Below are 25,915 nucleotides of genomic sequence, written 5' to 3'. Positions count from 1 at the left end.
GTCTCACCAGGGGCAAGGGCCCAACTACTGGCAGTGTGTGTCTGCTGTTGGCTGGGGCTGACCACAGGAGGGAAAGCACTTGCAGGGACTGCGGGTGAAGTGCGCCCCGGGCGGCACCCAGGTCAGGGTGTATGTAGGCACTTGGACTTGGGGTAGGCAGCTAGACAAGCAGAGTGCACCCTGACCTGCCTGCTGCCTTCTCCGAAGCTCATTCTCCCTTCTGGAAAATGAGAGAATAACAGGACACGTGCCACTGGCTCCTGGTGAGCAGGGAAAGCCCCTGGCACAATGCTCAACTCTCGGGAGGCGCCGGGGCACCTGGCTCACTCGCCTGCCTGCCAGTGTAAACAGCACAGACGGTGGGAGGCAAACATGCCTGGGAGCGGGACCCTGGGGCTCCTGCTACTGTTGCAATTTCTTGTATTAAATTAGTTCAAAATACAAAGTTGCAATATGAAATAAAAGGCTGGTTATTAATGACATAAGCAGGTAATTAACAATCAAAACCACAACTAAAGATCCCAGAGAATCTCAGATATTCTTTCAACAAAAACATGCCCGATTATGGGGCACCTGGGTGGCTCAGTGGGTTAAGCCGCTGCCTTCGGCTCAGGTCATGATCTCAGGGTCCTGGGATCGAGTCCCGCATCGGGCTCTCTGCTCAGCAGGGAGCCTGCTTCCTCCTCTCTCTCTGCCTGCCTCTCTGCCTACTTGTGATCTCTCTCTGTCAAATAAATAAATAAAACCTTTAAAAAAAAAAATGCCCGATTAAAGGTCCAAGGACCTAGAAACAACTGGACACCTGCAACAGCGAGGAGAGACTTAGCAAAGAGCGATCTCTCCGTGTTGTCCTTGTGCGTGATCCTAGTGGCCCCAAGGCTGCTGCAGAATCAAAGTGCCTCACAGCTAATGTTGTGAGAGGCCCAAGGGTCGTTCTTACCATAAAAGTACCTGTAATAAGCAGCACCACACTCGAAGCTCAGCCTACACCACGTGCTGGTGGCACTCGAGAGCTCAGCGGACACCGAAATCCAACTGTGACCGAGTCTGGCATCAGACAGATGCAGAGTGAGTGGGGCCTCCGCGGGGACAGTGGCAGGCACTCGGGAGGACCAGACCCCAGAGGGCTCTTAACGAAGGTGTGTCAGGCTAGCGGAGGGCATCAGGGACCTGCAGGGACCCACAGGAGCCCATCTAGCTGCGCTCACATGACCCTGACACTCTACCCACATGTTGGCACAACAGGGGGGGCCCCATACTCTGGACAGTTACTCTGACATCCCCCAAGACCAGGCTCTTTTGCAGGTTGGAGACTTCATGTGTCCCCACCAGTGAGCTGGGAGAGCCTGGGGGCTGGCCTCCACGCAGCTCCCGAGCCGCACAGATGGGTCTCCCCCAGCCTCAAAAAAGCTGCACACCCCCATTATCACGAGAGTAATTACCCCTTTCTCTCAGCTCAGGAAAACAGCTCTGAGCAGAGTTGCTAAGTAACAGTTTGACTAAGCAGGAAATCCGTCATCTTGAGGAAAAAAAGAAACATGCACTGAGAATTCTTACTCTCCTAAGACAGGTTTATAGATCTGGGATGTTGGGCTAGGGAACCCACACACATCCGATCTGTTAGGTCGGCACGCAGAGCCAAGGGGGAACACACGTACATGAACACGAAAGATAATTTCCCACTCTCCTTTAACTTGGAACATCTCACCTCTGCTTTTTCAGTCAAGGATGAGAGAACTGTCCAGTCCTCATCAGGAGGCCCTCTAGTCCTGCACCCCGTGCTCCGGAGATGCCAACGAAGCACCCATCAGCCCACGGGGCTCTTCACTGCACCTGTCAAGACCTGACGGTAGCCCTGGGCGCCGCCCGCTGGACCAAACCACCTTCTCCAAATTCACTCTGAGCTTGAGCATTTCAGACTTGAGCGTTTGGGGGCTGGGGGAGGCAGCAGGATCTTTCTACCCAGAATCTGTGTGTAAACAACTGTCTCGTGAAAGTGGCTCTGCAGAACACCACTCTGGTCACATGCTGACCAAAGGCCTTGGATTTTAAACATCTTACTTCATTTTAAGACCCATTTTTAATATAAAAAAAAGTTTTACTAGTATCAATATTTTGTTTTTTAAAAATTTTATTTATCTATTTGACAGAGATCACAAGTAAGCAGAGAGGCAGGCAGAGAGAGAGAGAGGAGGAGGCAGGCTCCCTGCTCAGCAGAGAGCCCGATGCGGGGCTCGATCCCAAGACCCTGGGATCATGACTTGAGCCAAAGGCAGAGGATTTAACGCACTGAGCCACCCAGGCACTCCTAGTATCAATATTTTAGTATCTAGTAACAATATTTTAGGAACAAACCAAATTTTATTTCAAATATATAGTATTCAAATTCTGTTAAAAATTAGCAAAAGAGGCTTCAACTGAATCTGTAACATTTTCATTTTTCAACCTGAAAAAGATTCCGTGTCGTATTTACTAGGCATGCAGCGGATGGGAACAGCCACTGTATTTGTTGTTATTCTTCCTTTGGCCTGACATCAGGGGACAGAAAGCGGGAAGGGGGAGGCCGGAAGATCGCAACCAGCAAAGTGCACCCTGTGCCTCATTTTCCCGCACTCACATATGCTAGGTTTTCACCGATGTGGTAGAAATCTCATACCTCCTCTAACAAAAAAATAGCCACAGAGCGTAACCCTTCTCTGACAGAGCAACAGGCTTCTGTTTTTTCGATGTTCTGACTGGGCCCCTCCAGCAGGACTCCACCCCCCTGCAGCCTGGAGTTTATAACATCCAATCCCAGAGACTCTCCAAAGCCACGAGAACTGATGGGGGAACACGATCCTCCCCGCACACGCCCCTCTGTCCCTACACCCCTCATTCCTCAGCACCAGTGAGATCCTCGGAGCTTGTGAGACTATGTCCCCTGTAAGGGCTGGAGCAGGACCTGCTCATTTCCATGCGTCATTAGGATGCTGCGGAGGGCAGGTGCCGGGAAATGCCTGAAACCTATCCTGGATGCCTGCCGGGCCCCCAGCAGTGGGGCAGGTAGGCCAGCCAAGCTCCAGCGTGCTAAGCTTTTCCAGGCAGGCTCCCACACAGACACCCATGTAGCTCGCATGTCCCAGGCGACAGGGACATGCGAGCAACAGGGTCAGAGTGCTTTATCCAAACTACAAAGAGCACACGCGATTCTGGCTTCCAGCCCAAACATTACCGCCTGCAGTAAAGTGGAGTGGTTCTCAAAAGTAACTGTGACCCCAGGGCAACCGAGGCCTGTAGTGAACACGTGACTACGGATCACGACAGAACCCTAGCTGGTACTCCTCCACTCCCATGGCACACACAGGATGAGGTGGGCCTCTCTGGGCCTGGAGAAGCTACCTTAGCCCCACCACACTGGGACAACTCCTTTCTACATCCTCAGACATGTCCTGGAGACCCGAGGTGACAAAGCTCCAGAAGGAGAATTCCAGGAGCTACACGGCCCATGCTCTGAGCACCCATGTCTCCTCGGTGAGCTTTGTGTCTCTCATGCCCTGCTTCCCCACCTGCAAGGTGCAGGTCACCACAGACTCCCTCCAAAGGACAACACACACCAAATGGGTCAATTCAGGCAAAGCACTTAGAGGAAGTGACTTCCAGGTGGCCATTCACTCCGTAGCTCAGTGACCTGGAACACAGCCCAGTGGGTACAGGAGTTGCTGGACGTTTTCTGCAAGTCACAAAAGCAGTGAGAACCTCACCTTCTGCACAGAGGGTGGTGGGATCCTGACAGCCCAGGGCTGTTTATGGGACTGAGGGTCTATAAGTGGCCCAGCCCTTGAAGTCCCAGCAAACATCCACAGAGCCCAGGACCATGAGGGCCTGAGAGCTGATGCAGACACAGGAAAGAGGCGTGTGACTTCCCTGCCCACTCGTGGGAAGGAACTTTGTGATCACCCCACGGACTGGACCCCACATCAGCATGAAAGACGGTGGGCAGTGGCCACACTGGATTTGAAAACCCATCTTAACCGGCCCTGGAAATCATACAGAGCAAACCAAATACCACCGGGAAGAAATGGAAAAAAAAAATAGTGTTAACAATGGAGTGCACTTGTTTTGCAATATCAAGTAATAAAAAATAGTTGCAGCCCCAAAGTTCAGGAAAGCCTGTGACCAAATAAACACAGTATTGTCCTTGGTGGCCCCAAAGAGAAAGAAATCAGCTGAAGACTATCTCCCTCTTCTGTGGAAATGCAAGCTCTTACGACCTGGAGTCAGGGCACCAAACACCCATGTTGTAAGCTCAACAAACAGATATAAGCCATTCCCCAGCTAGTTATATATAGAGACCTACTTACAGGGAATGATGGATACACAGTTAACACTGTTTACAGCGACCAAGGGATAAACAGTGACCAACGGATACACAGTTACACTATTACAGGGACCTCTGTATACACAGTCACACTATTTAGAGGGACCTATGGATACACAGTCTCACTATTTACAGGGACCTTCGGATACAGTTACACTATTTTCAGGGAATGGATACATAGTTACACTATTTACAGGGACCTATGACATAACTACGCTATTTATAGGGAGCTCCTGATTGATACACATAATGCTGCTTAGAGAAAGATGCCAATACACAGTTATTACGCTACCTTGAGGAAAGCCATTTCATCTGTGACACAAGGAAGCCTCTGTCTTCTCGGCCCCTGCCCTATCTCAAGCAAGTTGAGACCCTGTCCCAGTCAGGGCAGTGGTATTGTTTTTCACTGGAATCCATTCTGGCCCTCACTTCCTGCAGCCAGGTCTCTGTGAGTGCTGACCTAGCACCTTGCCTCCTCCCTTGGCAGAGCCCAGTTTTGCTCTGGGTCCCTATGTCCAATGCTGTGACATGCCGACCCCACCCAGCTTCCGGAGGGGCCCGTTACACTCAGTTGGCCCCGACACTGAATGGACAGACTGGTTCTTGGCTGGAGGAGGGTCCCTTTGTCTGTCCTCACACCCTTGTTACAACTCAGGGAGATATGCAGAGGATATAAGCCAGCAAGGAAGGTAAAGCAGACATCCCGGGCAGGCAGTGTGCCACGCCTGGACCCTGGTCCAAGACATCATGGACATGCACCTAAGTGGGGCCTTCTGTCCTAGCCCCTAAAGCCCCAAAGGGTACCAACATCCTGCTGAGAAGGATGCCCAGGGTCACTCCCTCTCACCTCTCTGTCCCCTCAGGACTCCCACACCAAGTGCTAAGCAGCTCTAACCCTTCTGTGGATGAATAGGCATCGTGACCCTTCCAGCACATGCGCCTGCAGGCAAACTGCACCAGGAGCCCCACGAGTTGAAGGTTACAACATATTGTAGACCATCTGGCAATAAGCACACGAAAATATGCTCTCCATCACTAATCGTGAAGGGAAAAGAAGTCAAAACCACAATGAGACACCATTTCACACCCATTAGGATGGCTATAAATCAACAAACAAAAGCCAGAAAAAAGCGTTGGGAGAACCTAGAGAAATGGAAAACTTTATGCATTGTTGCTGGGCATTGAAGATGGTCCAGTCACTGTGGAGAACAGTTGGTGCCTCTTCCGTGAGCTACCAGTAGAGCTGCGGTGGGCCCAGCAATCCTACTCCCTGGTCTACACCCACACCCAAAACAAGTGATGCTGGACTCAGAGATGTGCATCTTCATGTTCAAACAGCACCAGCCACAGCAGTTGAGAGGTGCCAACACCCCAGGTGTCCATCGATGGATGAACAGACACACCAAATATGGCCCACCCACACCACGCGTGCCGCTCAGCCTCAGAAAGGAGTGAAGCACTGACGCGTGCTCCTGCAGGGGCGGCCCGAGATACACCAGACTCAAGGGAGGAGGTCAACACGATGGCCATGGCTTCTGCTTCTATGAAGCACCGAGCAGACACAGTCACACTGAGAGAAAGAGGTTATCAGAAGTGGGGGGGCAGGGAGGAGTGGGGGCGTTACTGCTCAATTCTGCTCGGGATGCTAAAAAGTTTTGGTTGGTGGCAATAGTTGCTTTACATTGGGAACATACTTAATGCATCTGAACTCCACCACAAAAATGGTTGAAATGGCAAATTCTGTGTTACGTATCTTTTACAAAATACTTGAAAAATAACATAACCTACCAAAAACACTGAACACTCAAATGAGGGAATTACATTGTATGTGAGTTGTGGCTCAATAACACTGTTTAAAAATAAAACGAGGGGCGCCTGGGTGGTGCAGTCAGTTAAGTGTCCAACTCCTGGTTTCAACTCAGATTGTGATCTCAGGGGCATGAGATCGAGCCCCATGTCAGGCTCTGTGCTCAGTGCAGAGTCTGCTTAAGATTCTGCACCCCCATGCCCCTCCCACTCATGCTCTCTAAAATAAATAAATCTTTTAAAAAATTAAAAAACCAAAGTACCTTGGGAGAAAACTCAAGTGTGCTTATGGTTGGCAGGCCAGACAGTGCCAAAGAACAGTGTCCCTGGATCTGGGCCCGGAGGCCAGCTCTAGCTGGGTAACCTTGAGCAGGTAACACAACTTCCCAACCGCAGGGGCCGTGCAAGCCGCGGATGTGAAGGATGGAACGAGACGGTGTGTGGACACCAGGAGGGGCACACACACGTGCTTCAAGCATGTAACCAACCCTTCCACCATCAGGGCAGCAGAGGCCACGCCACCACACCACCAGCTTTTCAATCCTTGGCCACCCAGGCCACTTTGTATCCTGCCAGCTATGAGGCAGGGGCACTTTCTAACCACCCAGGGGACTTCGCCACCTACCACTGCTCCTCCCACCCCATGTAGCCAGAAGCATGAACTCCCTCCTCACCTGTCTCCTCCCCCGGGAGGGGCCTGCCCACTGTGGCCTTTGCTCTGCTCCCCACTGCTGTCGGAATTTGTGAAGTTCTAGAAGCACCTGTGGCCTCAGACCCACAACACGGCCTCTAAGCTGACTTCCACCAACACAAAAGCCAGTAATCTCATCTCTGCCTGTCTCTCTCCACAGGTCCCAAGGCCCAACAGAGTGATTACCCGCATCCGTCCTTCCCTCCCGGGTCGGGTACCCCAACCACTGTGGTGTGTCAAGTCAATGTGCCTCCCTGGATCGGCATGTGACCGACGCCTCTGGAACTGTGGTGAAGGCGTGGCCAGACTGTTTGCCGAAGAGGATACAGCCCTCTTCCATATTGTTCACAATTAAGAATAATGAATACATTAAAACAGTTCAACTCTCCCCAGTTTCTCAGAGACATGAACTAAGAACACCTTGGGACTAAAAACCGTAAAACATGTTTGTTGTAACTAGTCAACAGTTTCAAAAAAGAAAAAGGAGTGAGTTCCAAACAGCATGTTTTTGGTGCAGAGGAGAAGCTCCTGTTACCTGAGGGACGTCGTCAAAGAGCCTCTGAGCGAAGTGAGGAAGCACATCGTCTACCGACTTGGCGCTGCCGAACTGGATCACGGTGCCCGTGGCCTCGGTGACAGCCACTCGCACCTTCCAGTGCTGGTGGGAGATGCTCTGCATCAGGGGGCCGATCAGGGACTCCGACTGCATGTGGAAGTGTTCTGTGAGACAGGGGAGGATACCCGTTACCAGACTTGCTCCCCGTGGGCCTTGACCTAGCCCAGCGCCATGGGCTCACAGGAGGACAGGCCCCCTGTGCCCTAGAACTTCCTCTCCGCACCCAGGTTCTTGCTGTAGGCACAGCACTCAGCTCAGGCCTGCCAAAGCACAGCTTTGTACCCCTGGCACCGGGAGAGGCACAGGACAGGCATGTGACCCAAACAGCGCCAAAGGGAAAAGGCTGAGGGCTTGACCCCATCTCAGCTGGAGGCAGGAGCTGTGAGGAAGAGTCTGAAGTTGCTAACAGTGGCACTGGGTGCCTGAGAGGGACGCAGACCAAAGTGGAGAAACAGCCTAGAGGACGCTGTTCAAGTCCCCACATCAGGTGTGCCTGAAGCCAGACACCAGGCGCTACCACAGAGAGCCACCCCAACATTGCTTTGGGCAAAGCCGTTCCACTTTCTACTTGTAGGGGCCTCCCAGAAAGTCAGAACCAGAATGTCTCTGAGAGTCCTGGTCTTGGAGTTCTAACCTCAGTTCTGCCGCTGCCTGAGACCCATCCATAATATGGCTATTTCAGGGATGCTTTGGTTGACTTCTTTAACTCTGAGGTGCTCAGATCAAGGCAGGATGTTAAGCTACTAGTACCCAGTGTGATGGGGATCCAGCACAGGGCCCTCACCAGGAGAGGGCAGAGCGGGGAGATGGTTTGGTTTCCTTGGGTCTCCTGTCCACCAAAACCTCCTTCTCCCTCATCCCTCACCCAGTTCAACAGGAAATCCTGCCAGCTCCATGTTCAACATCAATCCATTTCCCTCCGTCTCTATTAGCAGACCGCTCACCCCCACCCAAGGCCAAACTACCCGTCATCTAAATATGGATTAATTATGACCCCAACCAACTTCATTTCTTCTTGTCATCTTGTAATCAACTCTCCATGAGCACAAGAGCAATCTTTTAAAACTCTGAATCTCAGCCTCTCACTCCCCTTCTCCACACCCTCCACAGGCTCCCCACTGCACTTAATAATTTCAAACCCCCAGCAGCTTCCCCCTGCCCACCTTCCTTCCCTCTGGCTACCTTGACCTCCTTTTTGCTTCTCAGATCTACCAAGCTTATTTCTCAAAGTTAGGTTCCACCTGACAACAGATCACTGATCTTCAACTTAGTTGTCGTCTTGCAGGAACCCCTCCCAGAGGCCTCCTACCAATGCACATCCCAGCCCGAGGCAGCAAGGAGAGTTAAGTGGGGCAAGATCCTGCAGAAATGGCTACTTAGAAAAAGGGACTGTCCTGATCAGATTAGTTTTTGTTTTTGTTTTTTAACAACGGAGAATGGATGAAAGGAAAACAGGACAGATGCGGCCTCTCTCCATTTAGGACAGCGGTCCAACCCAAAGAGGGAAGACAGGTAGGCTCTGTGGAGAAAGGTGGATAAAATGTTTAGGACTGCAGCGGTGTTTGGCGAGGGGCAATTACGGAAAGGCACCGCATCCCAGACCCTCTTAGCAATTTCTGCCACGGTTTCCACGAATCTGCATTTTGAGAACCACCGGATGGAGGAGAGCAGCGGCTGCTGCCGAGGAGCCCACAGGGGGCGACCGCCCCTCCACCTCCCCGCGCCCCCATTCCCGACCCCAGCAAGAGGAGGGCACCTGGCGTGGCACGCGCCAGGCTGGCGGCACAGTCGCAGCTCTCGCGGCGCACGGCAGCGAAGGGGTCGAGAAGAGTGCAGCGCAGCGCGCGCACCGCATCGTCCAGATGGGGCGCGAGCGCGGGGCCCCCCAGGCGCACGGCCAGGCTGAGCAGCTGCACGAGTGCCAGGCGCAGCTCCTCGCAGGCTTCCGGCGGCCGGCCGCGCGCGGACTCGGGGCCCGCCAGGCGCGCGGCGAGCGCGGGCAGCAGGCGCGGCAGTGCGTCTCGGGGCCGTGCGGCGCGCCGCAGGCCCAGGTCCAGCAGGTGCACCGCCAGCGCGCGGCAGCCCTCGGCCGGGTCTGCCAGGCAGCGCAGCAGGCGCGGCAGGAGCAGGCGCGCCCACGGGCCCTGGAAGGCGGCGGCCGCGGCAGCGGGGTCGGCGTCGGGCGCCTCGGGCCACGCCGCCTCGAGCGCGCGCTGCAGCGCTTCGAGCGCGCGCCGCCGGCCCAGCTTGCTGTCGGCTTCCAGCCCGGGCAACAGGCGGCTCAGGGCGCGGCTCAGCTCCGCTGCCTCGGCCGTCTCAGACGTCTCGGCCGCCTCGGCCGGCCCCGGGGGAGCCGAGGCCTCCGCAGCCACCAGTGCCGCCATCTTCCGCGCGTTGCCCGTCGCCCGGGGAGACCGGCGCTTTCACGACGGCCGCGGTGCGGTTTACGGCTCCTCTTCCGGTTGGCTCCTTACATAACTTTATTGGCAGCTCCGGGCACGGACAGGATACATCCGGGGTGGGTTGGGGGCGGGGAGCCGGAAGCCCCGTGGTCCCTGCGGGCTGAGGGCTCAGCCTAGCGACCGGAGGCACGCCTCGGAAGTGTATGGTCCTGAGGGAGTGAATGGCAGAGGAGTTTGGGGTGGGCAGGTAAGGCTCGCCCGTGAAATGCCAACACAGGTGACTGACAAGGGTTGGTGAAGTTAGCTCCGCAGAGGCGGTGGCGGGAGACTTGTCGGGGTCTGAGGGCAGGCAGGGGCGAGAGGCCTGGGGTGAGGGTGCTGCATTGAATTGTGCTTCCCAAAGTCCATGCATCGGAATCCTAACCCCCAGGGCTTCAGAATATTACCTTATTTGGAGATAGGGCCCTTCCAGGGCTGATCGAGTTAGAAATAGGGCATTGGGAGACCTAGTCCAATGTGACAGTGCCCTTCTAAAGGGGGGGCTTAGGAGGGGGCCGCAGCATACAGGGAGAATGCCACGTGAACGCGGATGGCGGTCTGCAGGTCAGAGAGAGCAGCCTGGAGCAGACTGCCCCTTGCAGCCCCAGGAGGCACCGGCCCCTGCAGATGCCTTGATCTCAGGCTTCCAGCCTCCAGACCAAGGAAATCAGCAACCGGTCTGTCCGGGAACCGATACCTGGGGCGCCCTGATGCTGTTCCAGGAGGCGAGGCCAGGGACCCAGAGGAGAGTAGGGATGGGAGCCAGGAGGTGCATGGGTCAGGCCACTGGGGGCCTTTTTCTTAAGTTACGGGAGACTGGAGGAAGGCGTCCTTGGTGAGAAGGTTGGCCCCATCAGGTTTGCTTCGCTGCAGGGAGACTGGCTAACTGGGGTCCTCAGGACTGGGTGGTGGCATCACAGTGGGTTCTGTGGGTTTTCCTGTTTTCTCTTACAGGTTTCCAGAACAGGTGCCGGAGAGGTCTGCAGCTCAAGCTGGAACTGCCTGCAGGCCACTGTGAGTTTCACTAAAGTAGTCCATGATCTTGCTGCCTCCACGTCCACGAAGTATGGCCAGGCAGCCTGCAGAGCCTCTGGACCAGCACCAGCCCCTGCCATGAGCACACGTCCTAGATAAAGCCTGCAGAGTCACAGTAAGTCAAGTTCTTGATGTCACTCTCCTACAGCCCTTGAGGTAAGCACCTACCCCTGCTGCCCAGGGCCCACCCCATGTGCCTCTTACATAAAGCCCCTGCAAAGCTTATCAAAGCCCTGCTCTTTCTGGTTTGAACTGACTGATCCGGCCTTAGCCCAGAAACCCCAAAGCAGTCCATCCACAGATGCTCTCTCTGCCTGCACCCTGCCTGGATCTCCCTGTATGCTGTGCCCACACCCTGCCTTGATCTCCCCATGCTGTGCCATGTACCTTCAGGACCTCTGAGTCGTGAGTTTTTCTATTCTGCTTTCTCACCCGGTCTTTGTTGACACCCCAGGCTTCACTTAATGAATGTCCATTTAACAGGGTTATGGCACAGGCAAGAGAACCACAAGAAAAGCCTCCTCTTTCTGGCTGTAGGACTGGGAAAGGGGAGACCCACCCACACCCCACAGTATGCACTGGCATCAAAGCCCCTTCAGGCCCACCAGCTCTTGCAGTGGGGTGGGCAGTGCCCTGCATAGGGGCAGAGTCTGTGCAGCCCAGCGTCTTCTGGCTTTCCACCTGCCACCCAGCAGGTGCTGCTCCACTCTCCCAACAGCCGTAGCAGTGCCCAGAAGAAGAAAGCAGACCAGGAGAGCATTGCCAGACTCACTGGCACCATGAGCCACAAAAGTAGGCCAGATCTACATGCTAGACCTAAATAGGGCAACTTTCTGCTAAAATAGCAGATTTCAGTAACGTCAGAAGTCTGCTGACACAATACGCAAAATGTTGAGGACATATTCAGAAATCACTTTTCCTATCAAGAGCCAGGAAAACTGCTCTTTGGGGCAAAAGACAATGAATTGACATAAATGCCAAGGTAGGCGTTAAGATAAATGCCAATGCAGGCATTAGAATGACCTGACAAGGATTTTAAAGCAGTCATCATAAAAATGGCTTTTAAAAATCATTCATGAAGTCTTGTGGCACCTGAGGGGCTCAGTCAGTTGAGCACTGACACTTGCTTTTGGCTCAGGCCGTCATCTCGTGGGTTGTGGGATTGAGCTCCACGTCAGGCTCTGGGCTCAGCCGGGAGTCTGCTTGAGGATTCTCTCCCTCTGCCCCTCCCCTCTCTCTTATGTATGCATGCTCTTTCTCTCTCACTTTTTCTAAAATAAATCTTTTAAAAAAAATTGTTGAGTCTTTTGAGACAAATTTTTAAAAAAGAAAGTTGCAGCAAAGAAATAATAACTATAAAAAGAAGCCAGATGGAAATCATAGAACTTAAAATTACAAGAGCCAAGCTTGTATTGCATCCATCAGTGGACACAGTGTTCCTTGTACCTTTGGATGGACACAACAGCAGAGGGGAGACAGGGAACAGAATCAGGGAACTTGAAGGTTGAACAACAGTGTTTACTCCATCTGACAGATCAGATGGACCAGACAGAAGGAAAAGAGCTGAAAGACCTGCAGGACAGTGATGCATGTCACCAGGGTTCTAGAAAAAGAGGAGGAAGAACGTGGGCTGAAGGTAAAGTTAAAAGAAATAATGGCTAAAACTGCCCCAGATCTGGTGAGTGACTGAAACACAGGTTAAAGAAGGTGAGCAACCCCAAAGTAAGCTAAGACCTCTAGAAACCCACACCCAGACACAGCACAGCTAAACTTCTGAAAACTGAAGACGGGAGAAAAAATGGTCAACGTAGCTACAGAGAAACTGCTACAGAGAAACCCATGGAGGGGTGCCAACGTGGATGGAGAGCAGGCATCTCATCCTAAGTCATGGGCCGGGAAGGATGTGGCACATAGTGCGAGTGTTGAAAGGGGAGTGAGGCCCAGCAGCAAAACCATCCTCAAGAATGAGGGAGGAAGAGGGTGGTGCCTGGGTGGCTCAGTGGGTTAAAGCCTCTGCCTTCGCCTCAGGTCATGATCCCAGGGTCCTGGGATGGAGCCCCGCATCGGCCTCTCTGCTCAGTGGGGAGCCTGCTTCCCCCTCTTTCTCTGCCTGCCTTTCTGGTTACTTGTGATCTCTCTCCCTGTCAAATAAATAAGTAAAATGTAAAAAAAAAGAATGAGGGAGGAGGAGAGACTTCCAGACAGGCAGACAAGTAGAATCGTTGCTAGCAGACTTGCCCTTGGTGAATGATGACAGGAAGCTCTCCAGAAGGGAAGACAGTTGTAACAAGTCAATGATGACTTTAAATGTAAATGGTGTAAACACACCAGTTAGAAGACCTAAATAAGTGGCAGAGTGAGTAGAAACTGTGACCCGGCACTACATTGTCTAACACAGGCTAGAATTCACTCCCGCCACGATGACATGGGTGGATTGAAAATAGAAGGATGGGAAAGGATATATCATGTAAATACTACTTTTTAAAAAGCAGACTATAGGGGCGCCTGGGTGGCTCAGTGGGTTAAAGCCTCTGCCTTCAGCTCAGTTTATGATCCCAGGGTCCTAGGATCGAGACCCGCATCGGGCTCTCTGCCCAGCGGGGAGCCTGCTTCCTCCTTTCTCTCTCTCTGCCTGCCTCTCTGCCTACTTGTGATCTCTCTCTGTCAAGTAAATGAATAAAATCTTTTTTAAATTAAAAAATAAAAGCAGACTCTGTTAATACCAGCCAAAGTGGACTTCAGAGCCAAGAAAATGGCTCGGAACAAAGAGGGACATTACCTGACAATGAAGTGATCAATCCATCAGGAAGATCTAGCCGTCCCATGTACACGAAGACTTTATATGAGGACGTTCCTACCCGTTCCCTAACCATTCTCAGCAATTGCTAGAATTACTAGACAGACACTCAGCAAGAACATAGAATACCGCCATCAGCCGACAGGATTAATGAACATTTGAGGAAACCTCCACCCAACCATAGCAGAATATACATTGTTTTTCAGTGCATGTGAAACAGACTCTCGGGGAGACCAAATCCTGGGCCAATGGAAAGGATCGAAATCATACAGGGTATGTCCTTCAATGAAAATGGAATCACACTGAAAATCAGCAGAGGACCAGAAGAGCTTCAAATGTGGAATTTCAACAACACAGTTCGACCCAGAAACGAAGGAACGAACTGCGGATAGACAGGACGGCCTGGCGACTGTAGGGAATTATGCCAAGTCAGATGATCGCTGAAGGGTGACTGTAGCATGACTCCATGTACATGATGTTCATGACAAACAGCTTCGTGTTCTCTGGGGTCAGGGGTGGGGCTAGGTGTGCATAAATGCAGCTATAGAGCAGCTGCATAATAAATGCAGCTATAGAGCAGCTGAGTGTGGTGATAGACGGTATTTAGGTGTCTTGGTGATGATGGTGGCTGGACAGACATTTAGGTTTTTTTTTTTAAAAGATTGATTGATTGATTGATTGATTAGAGTGTGAGTTGGGGGAGGGGGGAGAGGGAGAGAGAGAGAGGATCCCCAAGCAGACTGTGCTGAGTGTGGAGCCGGACATGGGGCATGATCTCATGACCCTGAGATCATGACCTCAGCTGAATCCAAGAGCCAGATGCTTAACTGATTGAGCCACCCAGGCGCCCCTCTAAGTGTTGATTTTTCTTTTTAAAGATTTCATTTATTTATTTAACAGAGACACAGCAAGAGAGGGAACACAAACAGGGGGAGTGGGAAAGGGAGAAGCAGGCTCCCTGCCTAGCAGGGAGCCCAATGTGGGGCTTGATCTCAGGACCCTGGGATCATGACCCAAGCTGAAGGCAGATGCCTAATGACTGAGCCATCCAGGCACCCCAAGTGTTGATTTTTTAACCCAGTAGCAAAATATACAGACAAGGGGCGCCTGGGTGGCTCAGTGGGTTAAAGCCTCTGCCTTCGGCTCAGGTCATGATCCCAGCGTCCTGGGATGGAGCCCCGCATCAGGCTCCCTGCCCAGCGGAGAGCCTGTCCCCCCCACCTCGGCCTGCCTCTCTGTCTACTTGTGATCTCTCTCTGTTAAATAAATTTAAAAAAAAAATATATATATATATATATACAAATCCAAACCCAGTAAGAGAAAGAGAACAGTGGAGGTTAGAACAGAAATACCCCAAACGGATCACATAACCTCCTTAATCCCTCCCAAAGTACAAGAAATGGAGGATTCCTAGGAAAACGTGATTTACTAAAACTTATGCAAGAAGAAATAGGCAGGAGAGTCCAGTGTCTGGTAAAGAAACCACCTTTGTGATTTAAAAGCTTCCCATGATAGAGGCTGGAAGGATAGCTGGACAGCTATTTATTAACTTACAAACACTTTCCTGGGAAATAACTCTCATCCTAGACTCTTTCTGACAACCGAAAGAGGGACCATCTCCCAATCCCTTTTGTGAGGCCAGCGTCACAGAGACAGGGACAATACACAAAAGGAATGTTACAGATCGACCTCTTTCATTGGACACAGGCGCACAGATCTTCAACAAAATATCAACCAGTTCAGCCTGGAGATAAGGAATTTTAAAAGAATACATTGAGTTTACTCCAGGAATATGAGGTTAATTTAACATAAATTACTGTTGGGGCGCCTGGGTGGCTCAGTGGGTTAAAGCCTCTGCCTTCGGCACAGGCTGTGATGTCAGGGTCCTGGGATCGTCAAGCCCTGCATCGGGCTTCTGCTCAGCGGGGAGCATGTTTCCCTTTCACTCTCTGCCTGCTTGTGATCTCTGTCTGTCTAATAAATAAATAAACTATTAAAAAAAGAGAAATTACTATAATTTACTGCATTAAGAAAAAAACTGAAGGAGAAAAATCACAGGATCATCTCAATAGATGCAGAAAGAGCATTTGATGCAACAGGACACCTGTTCACCACAGCAGCTTGGCAGAGGAGGACCAGAAGGCACATCCACAAATACCCAACAGCAAATGTCCTATTAGATGCAGTGGGTGGGTTCCAAAGAGAGCTGCTGACGTTTCTCCCACGCCCGTAGATGGATCCAGCCTTGAGTGGAATCTGAGCTGGCCTGCAGACTCCCCAGGGGCCCTGGCACACAGCAGAAAGGGTGCCAGGTGGCTTCTCTGCCCCGCATAGAGGAGAGGGGCAGCCCCTCACATCCATGGGGAGGGCTATCACCAAAAAAAAAACCCACAACACAACAAAATCACCACCAGAAACTAACAAGCACTGGCAAAGACAGGAGAAATTGGAAGCTTGTTCCAGTTGCTGGTGGGGAGGTAAAATGGTGCAGCGGCTGTGGGAAGTAGCCTGGCGGCTCCTGAGACAAGCAAGCCTGGGGTTTCCGTGTGACCCAGCAAATCTGTGTCCCCTTAGGCTGCCAGATACCTGCGCACTTGTGCTCACTGCAGCCGAGAGGCAGAAGCGTCCTGAGTGGCCCTCATGGTGACAGAAACACAATGTGGTTGGTCACACGATGGGCTGTCCTTTAGCCTTAGGAGGGAAGGGCCGCCATGGACTGTGACGGGTGTGGACCTCAGAAACATGCTCAGTGAGAGAAGCCGGACATCGGAGACTGTATCCTAGATTCTCCTTCCGTGGAGCCCCTGACCATGACACGGTGGCCGGGGCAGTGACTTTCTTCTGGGACGTCTAGATGCCAGAGGCTGTTTCGATGCAGGAGAAGGCAGAGCCCCCCTGCTCAATGAGTTTGGGGAGGAGCTAGCAGACCCCTCGCCGGCCCCCCCCTGCTCGCAGCCACAGACATGCCTCCCCAGAGGACGATGTGTTCCAACTCTCTGAGCTGAGTCTGGCGTTTCCATCACTTCCTAGCCCTGGACACTTAGAAACACTGAGCTGACACTGGGTTTGTACCTTAACATAACCCTAGAACTTTGGATTCTCTCTCCTTGAGCCAAAATGTGATGCAGCTGTCCAAATGTGTACCACGGGAGAGACAGAACTTCCTCCACCGAAGGAATAAATACTAAAGAGCTGGGAGAGGTAAGGAAAGGGGATTTCCATGTCTGCTCCGGAGTCTTGCTTGTTCGGTGTTCTGGTGACACAGACTTTAAAGTGTGTCATATAAGTCAGTGTAATAAACTGATTTTAGCAGATAGCACGTAGCTGGTTCATTCATTCATCATCTCATCCAACAAGTATTTGTGGGGCGTTGAACATTTCCGGGCATCCTGGGAGGCGCTGGGACACTGCAGTGAGTCAAAGCCGATGCAGTCACTTCTCACGCAGTTGATGGCTGGGAGGGGAGGTCACTGGCCAAATGGTGACACCAACGGGGCCCTCAAGCAGTGCGACGTGGTGTGGAGGGACTCTGGAAGTAGGGTCCGAGGCCCAGGAGCTCAGCGGGCACAGAGGAAGGGAGTGCTGATCTGGGGAAGGAAGAGGAGCACAGAGGCCTCAGTTGGCTTGAAGATGTCACTGGCTTTGACCTGTCCTGAGGGGCGAGTCAGGAGGCAGCGGGAGGGCTGGGAGGCGGTGGGGCCTGTGGGCAGGACCTGAGTTCCTTTGCAGAACCCAGCAGCCACTCAGGGCGGAGGGGGAGGGTGACGTTGCGGACGCTCCGGGTCTCTGGCTTGGGCCTGGTGGAAGGCTGGGGCCTCGCTGGGAGGCAGCTCTCCACACAGCGACGTGGGCTTCCTTGGTGGGCAGCTCTAAGGCACCCAGTGCTGCATTTTAAATCTAGCCTCAGGATGCCTATGTTGTCACTGGCTCTGCAGCCACACGGGCCCTCGGGGGAAGCTGAGGAGAGGGTCACAAGCCAGGAGCTCATGGGAAGCCCACTGCCCTTAGGCCCTGCGTCATGAACTGGGAGCCTTAAAGACTCCCAGCGCCTGGGGCCCCAGGCATTCTATCCGGTAAGGGGCTGTGGTCAGCATCTGGTGTATACTTGTTCACGCAGTCACTTTGTTTCGGTGTGGCCCCTTCCCTGTTCTGGTTGGGGGGGTGTGGTGTGTGAGGCCAAAGCTTCCCTCACCACTGGCTCTCACTTCCTTGGGGAAACTGTCCCTGAGGTTTTGGGGGAATCTGTGGTGTGAACTGGGTTCTTGATGTTCCCAGTTCACCGATTAGTATTCTTGGTTCCGATTAGTCAGTGATGACTCTCCTGTCCTCTTTCAGGCTCCCAGAATTTTCTTATGGTCTTCTCTGGGTCTTCCAGTCCTTGAGGGCGTGACTTTAGAAACAAAATCCCTTTGGGGAGCCTAGCTAGTGGGTGACCTCCGGCTCAGGTCATGATCCCGGGGTCCTGGGATCAAGTCCCATGTTGGGCTCCCTGCTCAGCGGGGAGCCTGCTTCTCCCTCTCCCTCTGTCCCTGTCTCCACTCATGCTCTCTGTCAAAGAAAAAGAAAAATCTTTTTAAAAACCCCTTTATTGTGATTTTAATGTGGTTTGTGGAGTTCATAATGGGTCTCTTGAATTCCTTTGTCTTTTCCAGGAAGATTTTAAAAAAATTTAATAGAAAATTACTCTTGAATAGGTAATACATGCATTTAGCATACATATGGGACAGCACTTGGGACATGGTCCCTTTAGGACTGCTGCCCTCCCTTCCCCTCAGGCCACCTCTGCCCTTCAGGTCTGTCTAGAGGTATCCTATGCCATATGCCTGAATCCACATAAATCCAGATTGTAAAGTCAACTCTCTCTCTCTCTCTCACTCTCTCTTTTTTTTTTAAAGATATGTATTTATTTTAGAGAGACAGCCTGAGAGCAGTGGGGAGGAGCAGAGGGAGAGGGACGAGGCTCAGCTCAGAGCTCGACGTGGGATTCAGTTCCATGACCCTCAGACCATGACCTGAGCCAAAACCAAGAGTCGGACCCTCAGCTGACTGTGCCCTCAGGCGCCCTGTGAAGCCACCTCTTCAGTGGTGGCATACACGCCAAGTTTCCTACTGTGGTTTTTGTGTTTTTTCACTTAGGAACATACGGTGGAGACAGGCTAGGCTTCGTCCAGCCAGTGTAGCCGCGTCTCTGTGAATAGTGGGGGCTCTCCCTGGTCTGCAGCCCCCCCCGCCCCCACAGACAGACACATTCAACCTCAAGCAGAAACATGCACAAGCAGGAACAGTCACTGGAATATTGGCTTTTTATCACGCGATGCTGGAGTTGCTGGGCTGTGTCTTTAACTCTGTGCAGGAGGTTCCTCTGCATGGGGGTCGCCGAGGCTCCATGGGAGCCCCGTGTTGGTGAGGCCTGTTTCCTGCGCCCTGCCTGCACAGACGTGCCTGCCTAGGGGGACGCGTGCTAGCCTGCCAGGTGGCCCAGGGCCCCTCTGTGTACGTTAAATTTGCACTACTCTTGGTTTGCATGAAGCTGGGCATCTTCCTGCCAAGGAAGCCCTTTGTGACAGGGCGTCGTGAATCTACTTCTTGTTTTGTTTTTATTTTGAACGTGTGAGAGCTTTTGTGCACAAAGTTTTCATGTTTATGGAGTACGTGGATTTGTACATTCATGGCCCCTCAATATCCTGGTAGGACTCAAAAGGCCTCCTGTGTCCCGAGATCCTAGGACATTTCCCAACGCTGCTTCCGTGACTTTGGTAGTTAAATTCTGGATCCATTTGAAGTTTATCTGTACGAAGAGGCACACGTGACCTTTTTTTTAGTTCTCCCCAAAGTAATTACTGAATTATTATTTTCCCCACAAACATGTAATGCCACCTTTACCACATACGAATTCCCTATAAATTTTGGTTTGGGTTTATTTCTGGACTCTTCGTTCTGATCCCTTAAGGTCTGTCCGCTCCTGTGCCAGATTCATAACACTTTTTTTCCTTTATCCCTATGTTTTCACATATGGCCTTCCTGAGTGCTCAGGCCTCCTCCCGTCTTGGTCTGTTCAGAAGGACCACAGACTTGTCTCCCTCACGGCTCTGGAGGCTGGTGTCCCAGACGAGGAAGCTGGGCCCTCGTCTCCACTGCGCTGTCCCCTTTCTGTGTCCACGCGCAGCTGCAGAGGCAAGGGCATGCTCTGGGGTCTCTGGCATGAGGGCCCCCCCGACCGACTCACCTGAAGGCCCCCTCCCGACACCCCACACAGGGGGTTAGGATTTAGCAGGAGTTTTGGGGTGACATGGCGTTCAGCCCATCGCATTCTTGCCACGGTTTCCTCCTTGTCCAGACACGGGGCTGGGCCTTTCGTTGGATTCCCCTGTGACAGCTCTCAGGAACTGCCTGATGGTCACCACAAACTTAGGGGCTTAAAATCTCACACACAGAGGATCTCGCGGTGTCTGCAGATCGGAAGTCTGGGTCCCCTAGCTGCTACACACGGGTCAGCACTGGGTTCTCCCCGGAGCCTCCACAGGGTGTCTGCTTCAGGGAGCACTATTGGCACATGGCCACCAGGGGCCACACCCCAAGGCCACCCCAGGGAGCACGCATGATCAGAATGCGCTGACACACGGTGGCTATACGGAAGTGAAATTTTGCATCCCAGACTTACCTGGTGAGCTGTTGTGAAAGGTGAAAATTAGCACTGTTCTTACCACGGCTCCTGCTGCCTCCTCCCAGGGAATTTCTCACCGATGGCCCCTTCTTTCAGAGGCATGGGGCTGGAGGAGTGGTTCCCGCCTCTCCCCTGCCCTTGTATTCCTCCGCAGCTCACCTCTCTCTTCCCCTGTGGCCTCGTCTTCAGCATCCCTCCAGGGCCCTGCCCGTGTGTCCCAGGGATGGGACTCAGAGGTCTCCTTGAGGAACGGCCGTGGCCCTGACAATAGTAACCAGTGGTGTTCATGGCCACTGGGTCCCTGCCCCGCTCGCTCCTCCCCATACCCCCAGCCTCAGCCAAAAGCTGCACTGGAGTAGGGCCCACCTGTTGGACTGAGATCTCACGAGATTTGGAAGTGCCCACTTGGTGCCTCTTCCAGGAAGGTCCTGTCACCCTGTTGTCACCCCAGGATAGGTGCTGCTCTCCACATCAAGCCAACAGACTCACACAGTGCAGCATTTGCCAGGAGAGCTACAAAGTACGGGGAGTCCACCCGGTCTGGAGGTGCGGTGCAGAAGGAGCCCTCAGGTTGAATCTTGGGGGTAAACTGGAGTTGGCAGAGGTAGGAATCTGTGGGTGGGCAGTGGCTGGGAGAGAATGCGGCTTTGAAACTGGGTCTTCACAAGGCTTGGCTGCCCCGGTTCTGGGGTGAAATAAAGACCCCCGGAGCTGGGCAATGTGACTGCCTCCTGCTGGGGAACACAAGAGGGCTGAGCACATGGGATGGTTCTTCCCTGTGGGTTTAGGGGATGTTCTCAGACAAGCACAGTTTACTGGGTCACCTGACACCTGTGGTATGTTTTTGATGGAAGGATGCGGCTGCTCAGACATCCTACAAAAGGCGGGGTTTGTCACTGTCAGAGGGGAGGCGACCTAGCCAGAAATGCCCGCATGGTGGACCCCACGGCTTCCCCTCCAGCTCTGTGAGGGCCATTCCTCACGTAAGGGGCTGGCTACCAGTAGTCCAGCCAGCTTCCCTGCTGACCCCTGACCTCCCCCCACATCGAGGGCAAGGGCAGGGGAAGCAGAAAGGAGTTCCCAGTCTGTCTGCCTGAGTGTGACCTGTTCTTCACCATCACACAGACAGGTGGGAGTGGGGCCAGTCTCAGCCCTGCTGCAGGGGCCGGCGGGGCGGGGCAGCCACGCTGCGGTCTGTCTGCTTCAGTGGACATGGGACTGTGGGACAGGGGACTATAGGCTAGGTTATTGTGGACAGGGGAGTATGGGAGAGCTGAACAGATACTGTCTGCTTCCCCTTCAAGGCCCAAGCTCCCTATCCCCTCTGCTGGTGCACCACCCCTCTGTGGAAAGGGTGGGGACCCCCAAGTGATTGAGATGAAGTTTCTGCCACCACCTGCCAGAATGCCGGAAAGCATGACGCTGGTTAACAGGAAGCAGGACAGTCCCCTTTCTGCAGGTCTGGGCTTGTAGATTAGGGAGTCAACCCAGGGGCTCCACAGGCCTTCGTGACCTCTTGGATGTTGGAGGATGGTGGGAAGAATTCAGCATGACCCAGTGATTTCCCACTGGGGCATTGGGGTGACGCTGGAGTCCTGAACCAAGAAAAGGAATTCAGCTCCCTTCTCCGGGGCTATCCTGGGGCCCTCTGGCCTCCTCTTGCGGCCCTGAGCTGGAGGGTGGGGGCTTGCAGACAGTGGCTGAACCTGCCAGGGGTGAGCAGTGGGGGGTCCTGGCCATCACCCTGAGGCTCCACCAGCTGCAGCAGCGAGGACAAGCCATCACAGGGTCTCCAGTGGAGGGGTGAGGAGGTGTGAGCGGGTGGTGGAGGGCAGTGGTGGTAGTCTTGGCGGCCTGTGCATGAAAACCTGGGGCTTTGTCCATCTCAGTGAGGCCTGCCCAGGCTTGCTTCAGGTGCGTGGGGTCCTTGGGGAGGCCAGGGAGGGGGTGGGGGAGGGGCGCAGGGGGGAGCTGCGGGGGGAGCGGTCTGTCAGTGCGCAGATGGAGGGACGCTGAGGGGCGGGAAGCCGAGGAGGAAGGGGGGTGGGGAGGCCCGATGTGGGGGCGGGGAGGGGGCGCGCGGGAGGGGACAGGGCCAGGCCGGGTGCAGGGGGGTGTGGGGGTTGGTCGGCGCGTCGCGGGGGCGGGTGGAGGGCGGCGCCGCTGCAGTGCGGGGACCCGCTCGCCCGCCGTCCCCGCGTCCCCGCCGCGTCCCCGCGCAGCTTCCTCGGTCTTCGGGCGCCGCGCATCCAGGTACGCCGGGCTGGGATAGGGTCTGCGATGGGATCTCCGGCCTGCGCGGGCAAGGGGCTGAGCTCGGCCGGCCAAGAGGCCGGGGGAAATGCGGGCCTTTGGGGAGCCCCCGCCCCCTTGGCCGAACCGGGGCCCGCGGCGCTGTCGTGGAGAGGAGCGGAGGCCGGGGGCTCAGGGGCCGGAGGCGCCGGGGCCTGGGGCAGGGAGGCAGGGGCTGGGGGCGCGGGGCCTAGAGAGGCGGCTGGGGGCGCGCAGAGGCCAGGGGAGGGGGCGCGGCTTTGGGGCCTTCTTGGCAACTGGGAGCCCGGACCTGGGTCCCTGCGGCGCGCAGCCCCGTTCCTGAGCCGTCATTGTGACAGCTGGGAGCGCTGGGCTGACAACGCGAGGCCCTGCCATTGTTCTCCATGGACCATCCTTTCACAAGGCTCTTTAGCGGGGTTTCAACTGTTTGCCTTGTTTTCTTTCTGTTCCTGCCCAGCCGGCTACCGGGGCCCTGGAACAGCACCTCTCCATCTCCCTGGTTCCCACAGTTGTTCCTAAAAAGGGAGGAGGGTTAGTGGCAACTGAGACCAGGTAAGAGCTGGGCTGGGCGCATGGCCCTTGGGACCCCCGGGGCCCCCGCTCTCCCCCTGCAGATTTCTCAGAGACCAGGGCTTTGCTCAGCCCCACAAATCTTTCTTCCTCCAAGCCCACAAAGATCTGTGAGGTAAGGCTTTGCGTTGTCACGTTCAGGAGGACAGACCCATGACCACAGACCCTGGGACCGTGTGCCAGCACTCACTGGATGAGAGTGAACATGCGCCCCCCAATGGCCGGCCTTGGGGGCCTGTGGGATCCCGCCTCCCTGAGCGCCCCCCTGATGTGCATCCCCCCCCCTCCAGGCAGCCAGAAGTGGGGTCACCATGGCGTCCCCGTCGTCCTACCAGGCGGAGGAGGACGAGAGCCTGAAGGGATGTGAGCTCTATGTTCAGAAGCATGGCGTTCAGCAGGTCCTCAAAGACTGCATTGTGCACCTGTGCGTCTCCAAGCCTGATAGGCCCATGAAATTCCTGCGCGAACACTTCGAGAAGCTGGAGAAGGTCAGTGACAGCCACCCCCTGCTTCCCCTGGGGCAGGTGTGCTGGGCCGCGGCGCCTTGTACCTGCTCCCCGGGCCTTGCTGGCTCTTCTGGGGAGTGTGGAGAGAGCAGCCGTCCGTGGGGGCCTGGCCTTGCCTCACACGTTCCAGGGCTTGGCCTTCCCGGTCATAGGCCCTCTCTGTCCCCCCGCACTGGGGCAGGCCCTACGGCGTGCAGAGCCTGGGGGAGAGCTGCTGGGGCCAACTGACAGTGGAGGGGGGCAGAGATGGGGACTGGGTGTCATTAGGTGGCACTGGCGTTTGGGATGGAAGAGCGTAGCTGTGGTGGGGCATGCATTGGGGGACATTTGAGACCTGATTCCCTGGTAATATGCACATGGGAGGCGGGGGGTACAGGCAGAGGAGAATGCCCCTCAGACTTGTGCAGTGTGGGGAACACACGCCCATCCACGCCTCTCTTCTGAGAGTACCCCCCCCCCATTCCTCCGTGAATGATGGTGCTCTTCCCTTCCTGGTTCATCAGCAGGAGGACGGGCTCAGAGCAGGAGGGGTCTGAGCCCCTTGGCCACCTGTTCCTCCATGGCAGTCTTCCTCTTTCTGGGGGTACAGCTCCGTTCCTGTGAGAGGCAGAGCCTGCAGCGGGGTATCTGTCCACGTAACTTGGACGCTCCAAAGCGGATGCTGGGGGCTGAGAGAAGCATGGGCCTGGGGCTGAGGCTACATATTATCCCCGGGGACAGATGGCTCTGAGCCCCCCAGAACCTAAAGTCCCTGAGAGCCCATGGGTGTCTCCTCTGCCTTCATGATGGTTTGCCCCGCCAGCTGCCCCAGAGTGTCTATGATGGGGGCGCAGGAAGGCTCTTTCACTCTGGGTGCGGCGGAGCCTGGGGTCTTGGGCCCCAGGAGCTGGGGCCCCGGGGGAGGGGCAGAGTCCCAAGCAGCACCCCCCGCCCCCCATGAGGCCAGCCGAGTGGCCAGGATGCCCGGAAAGGGGGACTTCTCAGCGTGTGTGACAGCAGGAAGCATGTATGCACGGCCCGATAAAGCCCTGGGAGGATGTTGCTGGGCCGCACAGACCAGCGGGGATGGCCCAGCTCCCGGTGTGCTGTCCCGCAAGGCCACGTGCTGCCACCAGCCCTCAGGCCTTGGTGAGTGACTTCTTCACCGCAGGCTGTTTATTTATTTGTTTGTTTGTTTGTTTTTAAAAGATTTTATTTATTTATTTGACAGACAGATCACAAGTGGGCAGAGAGGCAGGCAGAGAGAGAGGGGGAAGCAGGCTCCCCACTGAGCAGAGAGCCTGATGCAGGGACTCGATCCCAGGACCCTGAGATCATGACCCGAGCTGAAGGCAGAGGCTTAACCCCACTGAGCCACCCAGGCGCCCCACCGCAGGCCATTTAAAAGGTCCAGACGTGAGGGGGTAGAATAGCCCTTACCCTCCAGCCAAGCACAGGCGGGGCTTCTTCGCGGGACATTGGCTGAAGCTTGTGCAGTCCTTGGTCCTTGCAAGGACGCCCGTTAGATGCTGGAGGAAAGCGCCTGCCCCCTTCCCTGGTGGACCCCCCTACGTTTCTCTAGCAACTTCCTTAGCACGCACAGGCGTGTGGACGTGGGTGGTTATGGCGTGTGCGCATCTCTGGTCTGGCTCTCCTCCTTAGCATCACTGTGTGACGTCTGCATGGGTCACATTTACCTTTTGGGCCACTTCGAAGTGTCTGCGTTCTCCTCAATGGCATTGTTACGGTGTCTGTGGCCATAAAACCATGTGGGGTCACAGATTTGCCTTTATCTGCATTGTTCTGTGATTGATGGTCTTCAGGTTTTTCGTTTTCTACAGAAAACACCTCAAGGTCAAGGACTGATGTGTGGGAGGAGGAACACTGACACCGTCAGGGCGCATGCTCTGGGGCCAGGGTCTGGCTCATTTCCATGGCTCTAGAGCCCTGTTGCCCCTTTACTCCCAGAGATGGAATGAGTTTGTGGGCCCCCCCCGCCCCCCTGTAGGAGTTGTGCTGTTTTCCTGAATCTGCGCCAACATCCGCTTCTCTCCCAGTTGTTCTTGTGCTACCTTGTGGGTACGGACACGTCCTGGCCGCACAGGGGGCTCCTTCCCTCCTGGTGGCCCGGCGCCTTCCCTGGACGCTGGCTCCAGGGGCATCACACGAGGAGCCAGAC

The 25,915-nt window shown here is 54.5% G+C and overlaps 2 protein-coding genes and 1 long non-coding RNA gene across 8 annotated transcripts in view; 2 read left to right on the top strand and 1 right to left on the bottom strand.

Annotated features, from left to right (window-relative positions):
* Nucleotides 1-9,900, bottom strand: part of DNAAF5 (dynein axonemal assembly factor 5) — a 45,763-nt gene extending 35,863 nt beyond the window's left edge. Inside the window, exons 1-2 of one of the 2 annotated variants that reach the window (XM_032327691.1) lie at nucleotides 9,227-9,900; nucleotides 7,390-7,574 (exon numbers count right to left, since the gene is read on the bottom strand). In XM_032327691.1, the coding sequence (XP_032183582.1) occupies nucleotides 7,390-7,574; nucleotides 9,227-9,854 (813 nt within the window). In that variant the 5' untranslated portion in view covers nucleotides 9,855-9,900. The remainder of the gene's footprint in view (nucleotides 1-7,389; nucleotides 7,575-9,226) is intronic. The other variant, XM_032327690.1, reaches the window with a different exon arrangement.
* Nucleotides 9,901-9,908: 8 nt separating this feature from the next.
* Nucleotides 9,909-18,203, top strand: LOC116580886. Of its 3 annotated transcripts, none has more exons than XR_004281823.1 (4): nucleotides 9,909-10,119; nucleotides 10,866-11,061; nucleotides 12,481-12,624; nucleotides 16,318-18,203. It is a non-coding gene; the product is annotated as an uncharacterized LOC116580886 (long non-coding RNA). The 3 variants fall into 3 exon arrangements; XR_004281822.1 differs by lacking the exon at nucleotides 16,318-18,203 and adding an exon at nucleotides 13,950-14,448; XR_004281821.1 differs by lacking the exon at nucleotides 16,318-18,203 and having other exon boundaries at nucleotides 12,481-12,978.
* Nucleotides 18,204-22,027: 3,824 nt separating this feature from the next.
* Nucleotides 22,028-25,915, top strand: part of PRKAR1B (protein kinase cAMP-dependent type I regulatory subunit beta) — a 66,937-nt gene continuing 63,049 nt past the window's right edge. The window contains exons 1-2 of one of the 3 annotated variants that reach the window (XM_032328093.1): nucleotides 22,028-22,210; nucleotides 23,542-23,739. In XM_032328093.1, the coding sequence (XP_032183984.1) occupies nucleotides 23,563-23,739 (177 nt within the window). In that variant the 5' untranslated portion in view covers nucleotides 22,028-22,210; nucleotides 23,542-23,562. Of the gene's footprint in view, nucleotides 22,211-22,502; nucleotides 22,661-22,956; nucleotides 23,367-23,541; nucleotides 23,740-25,915 lie in introns of those variants that run through there. The other 2 variants (XM_032328091.1, XM_032328092.1) reach the window with 2 other exon arrangements.

The sequence above is a fragment of the Mustela erminea genome, chromosome 20, assembly GCF_009829155.1.
Source record: "Mustela erminea isolate mMusErm1 chromosome 20, mMusErm1.Pri, whole genome shotgun sequence".
In the NCBI taxonomy this organism is placed as follows: Eukaryota; Metazoa; Chordata; class Mammalia; order Carnivora; family Mustelidae; genus Mustela; species Mustela erminea.
This window is presented reverse-complemented; position numbering and strand designations above follow the sequence as displayed.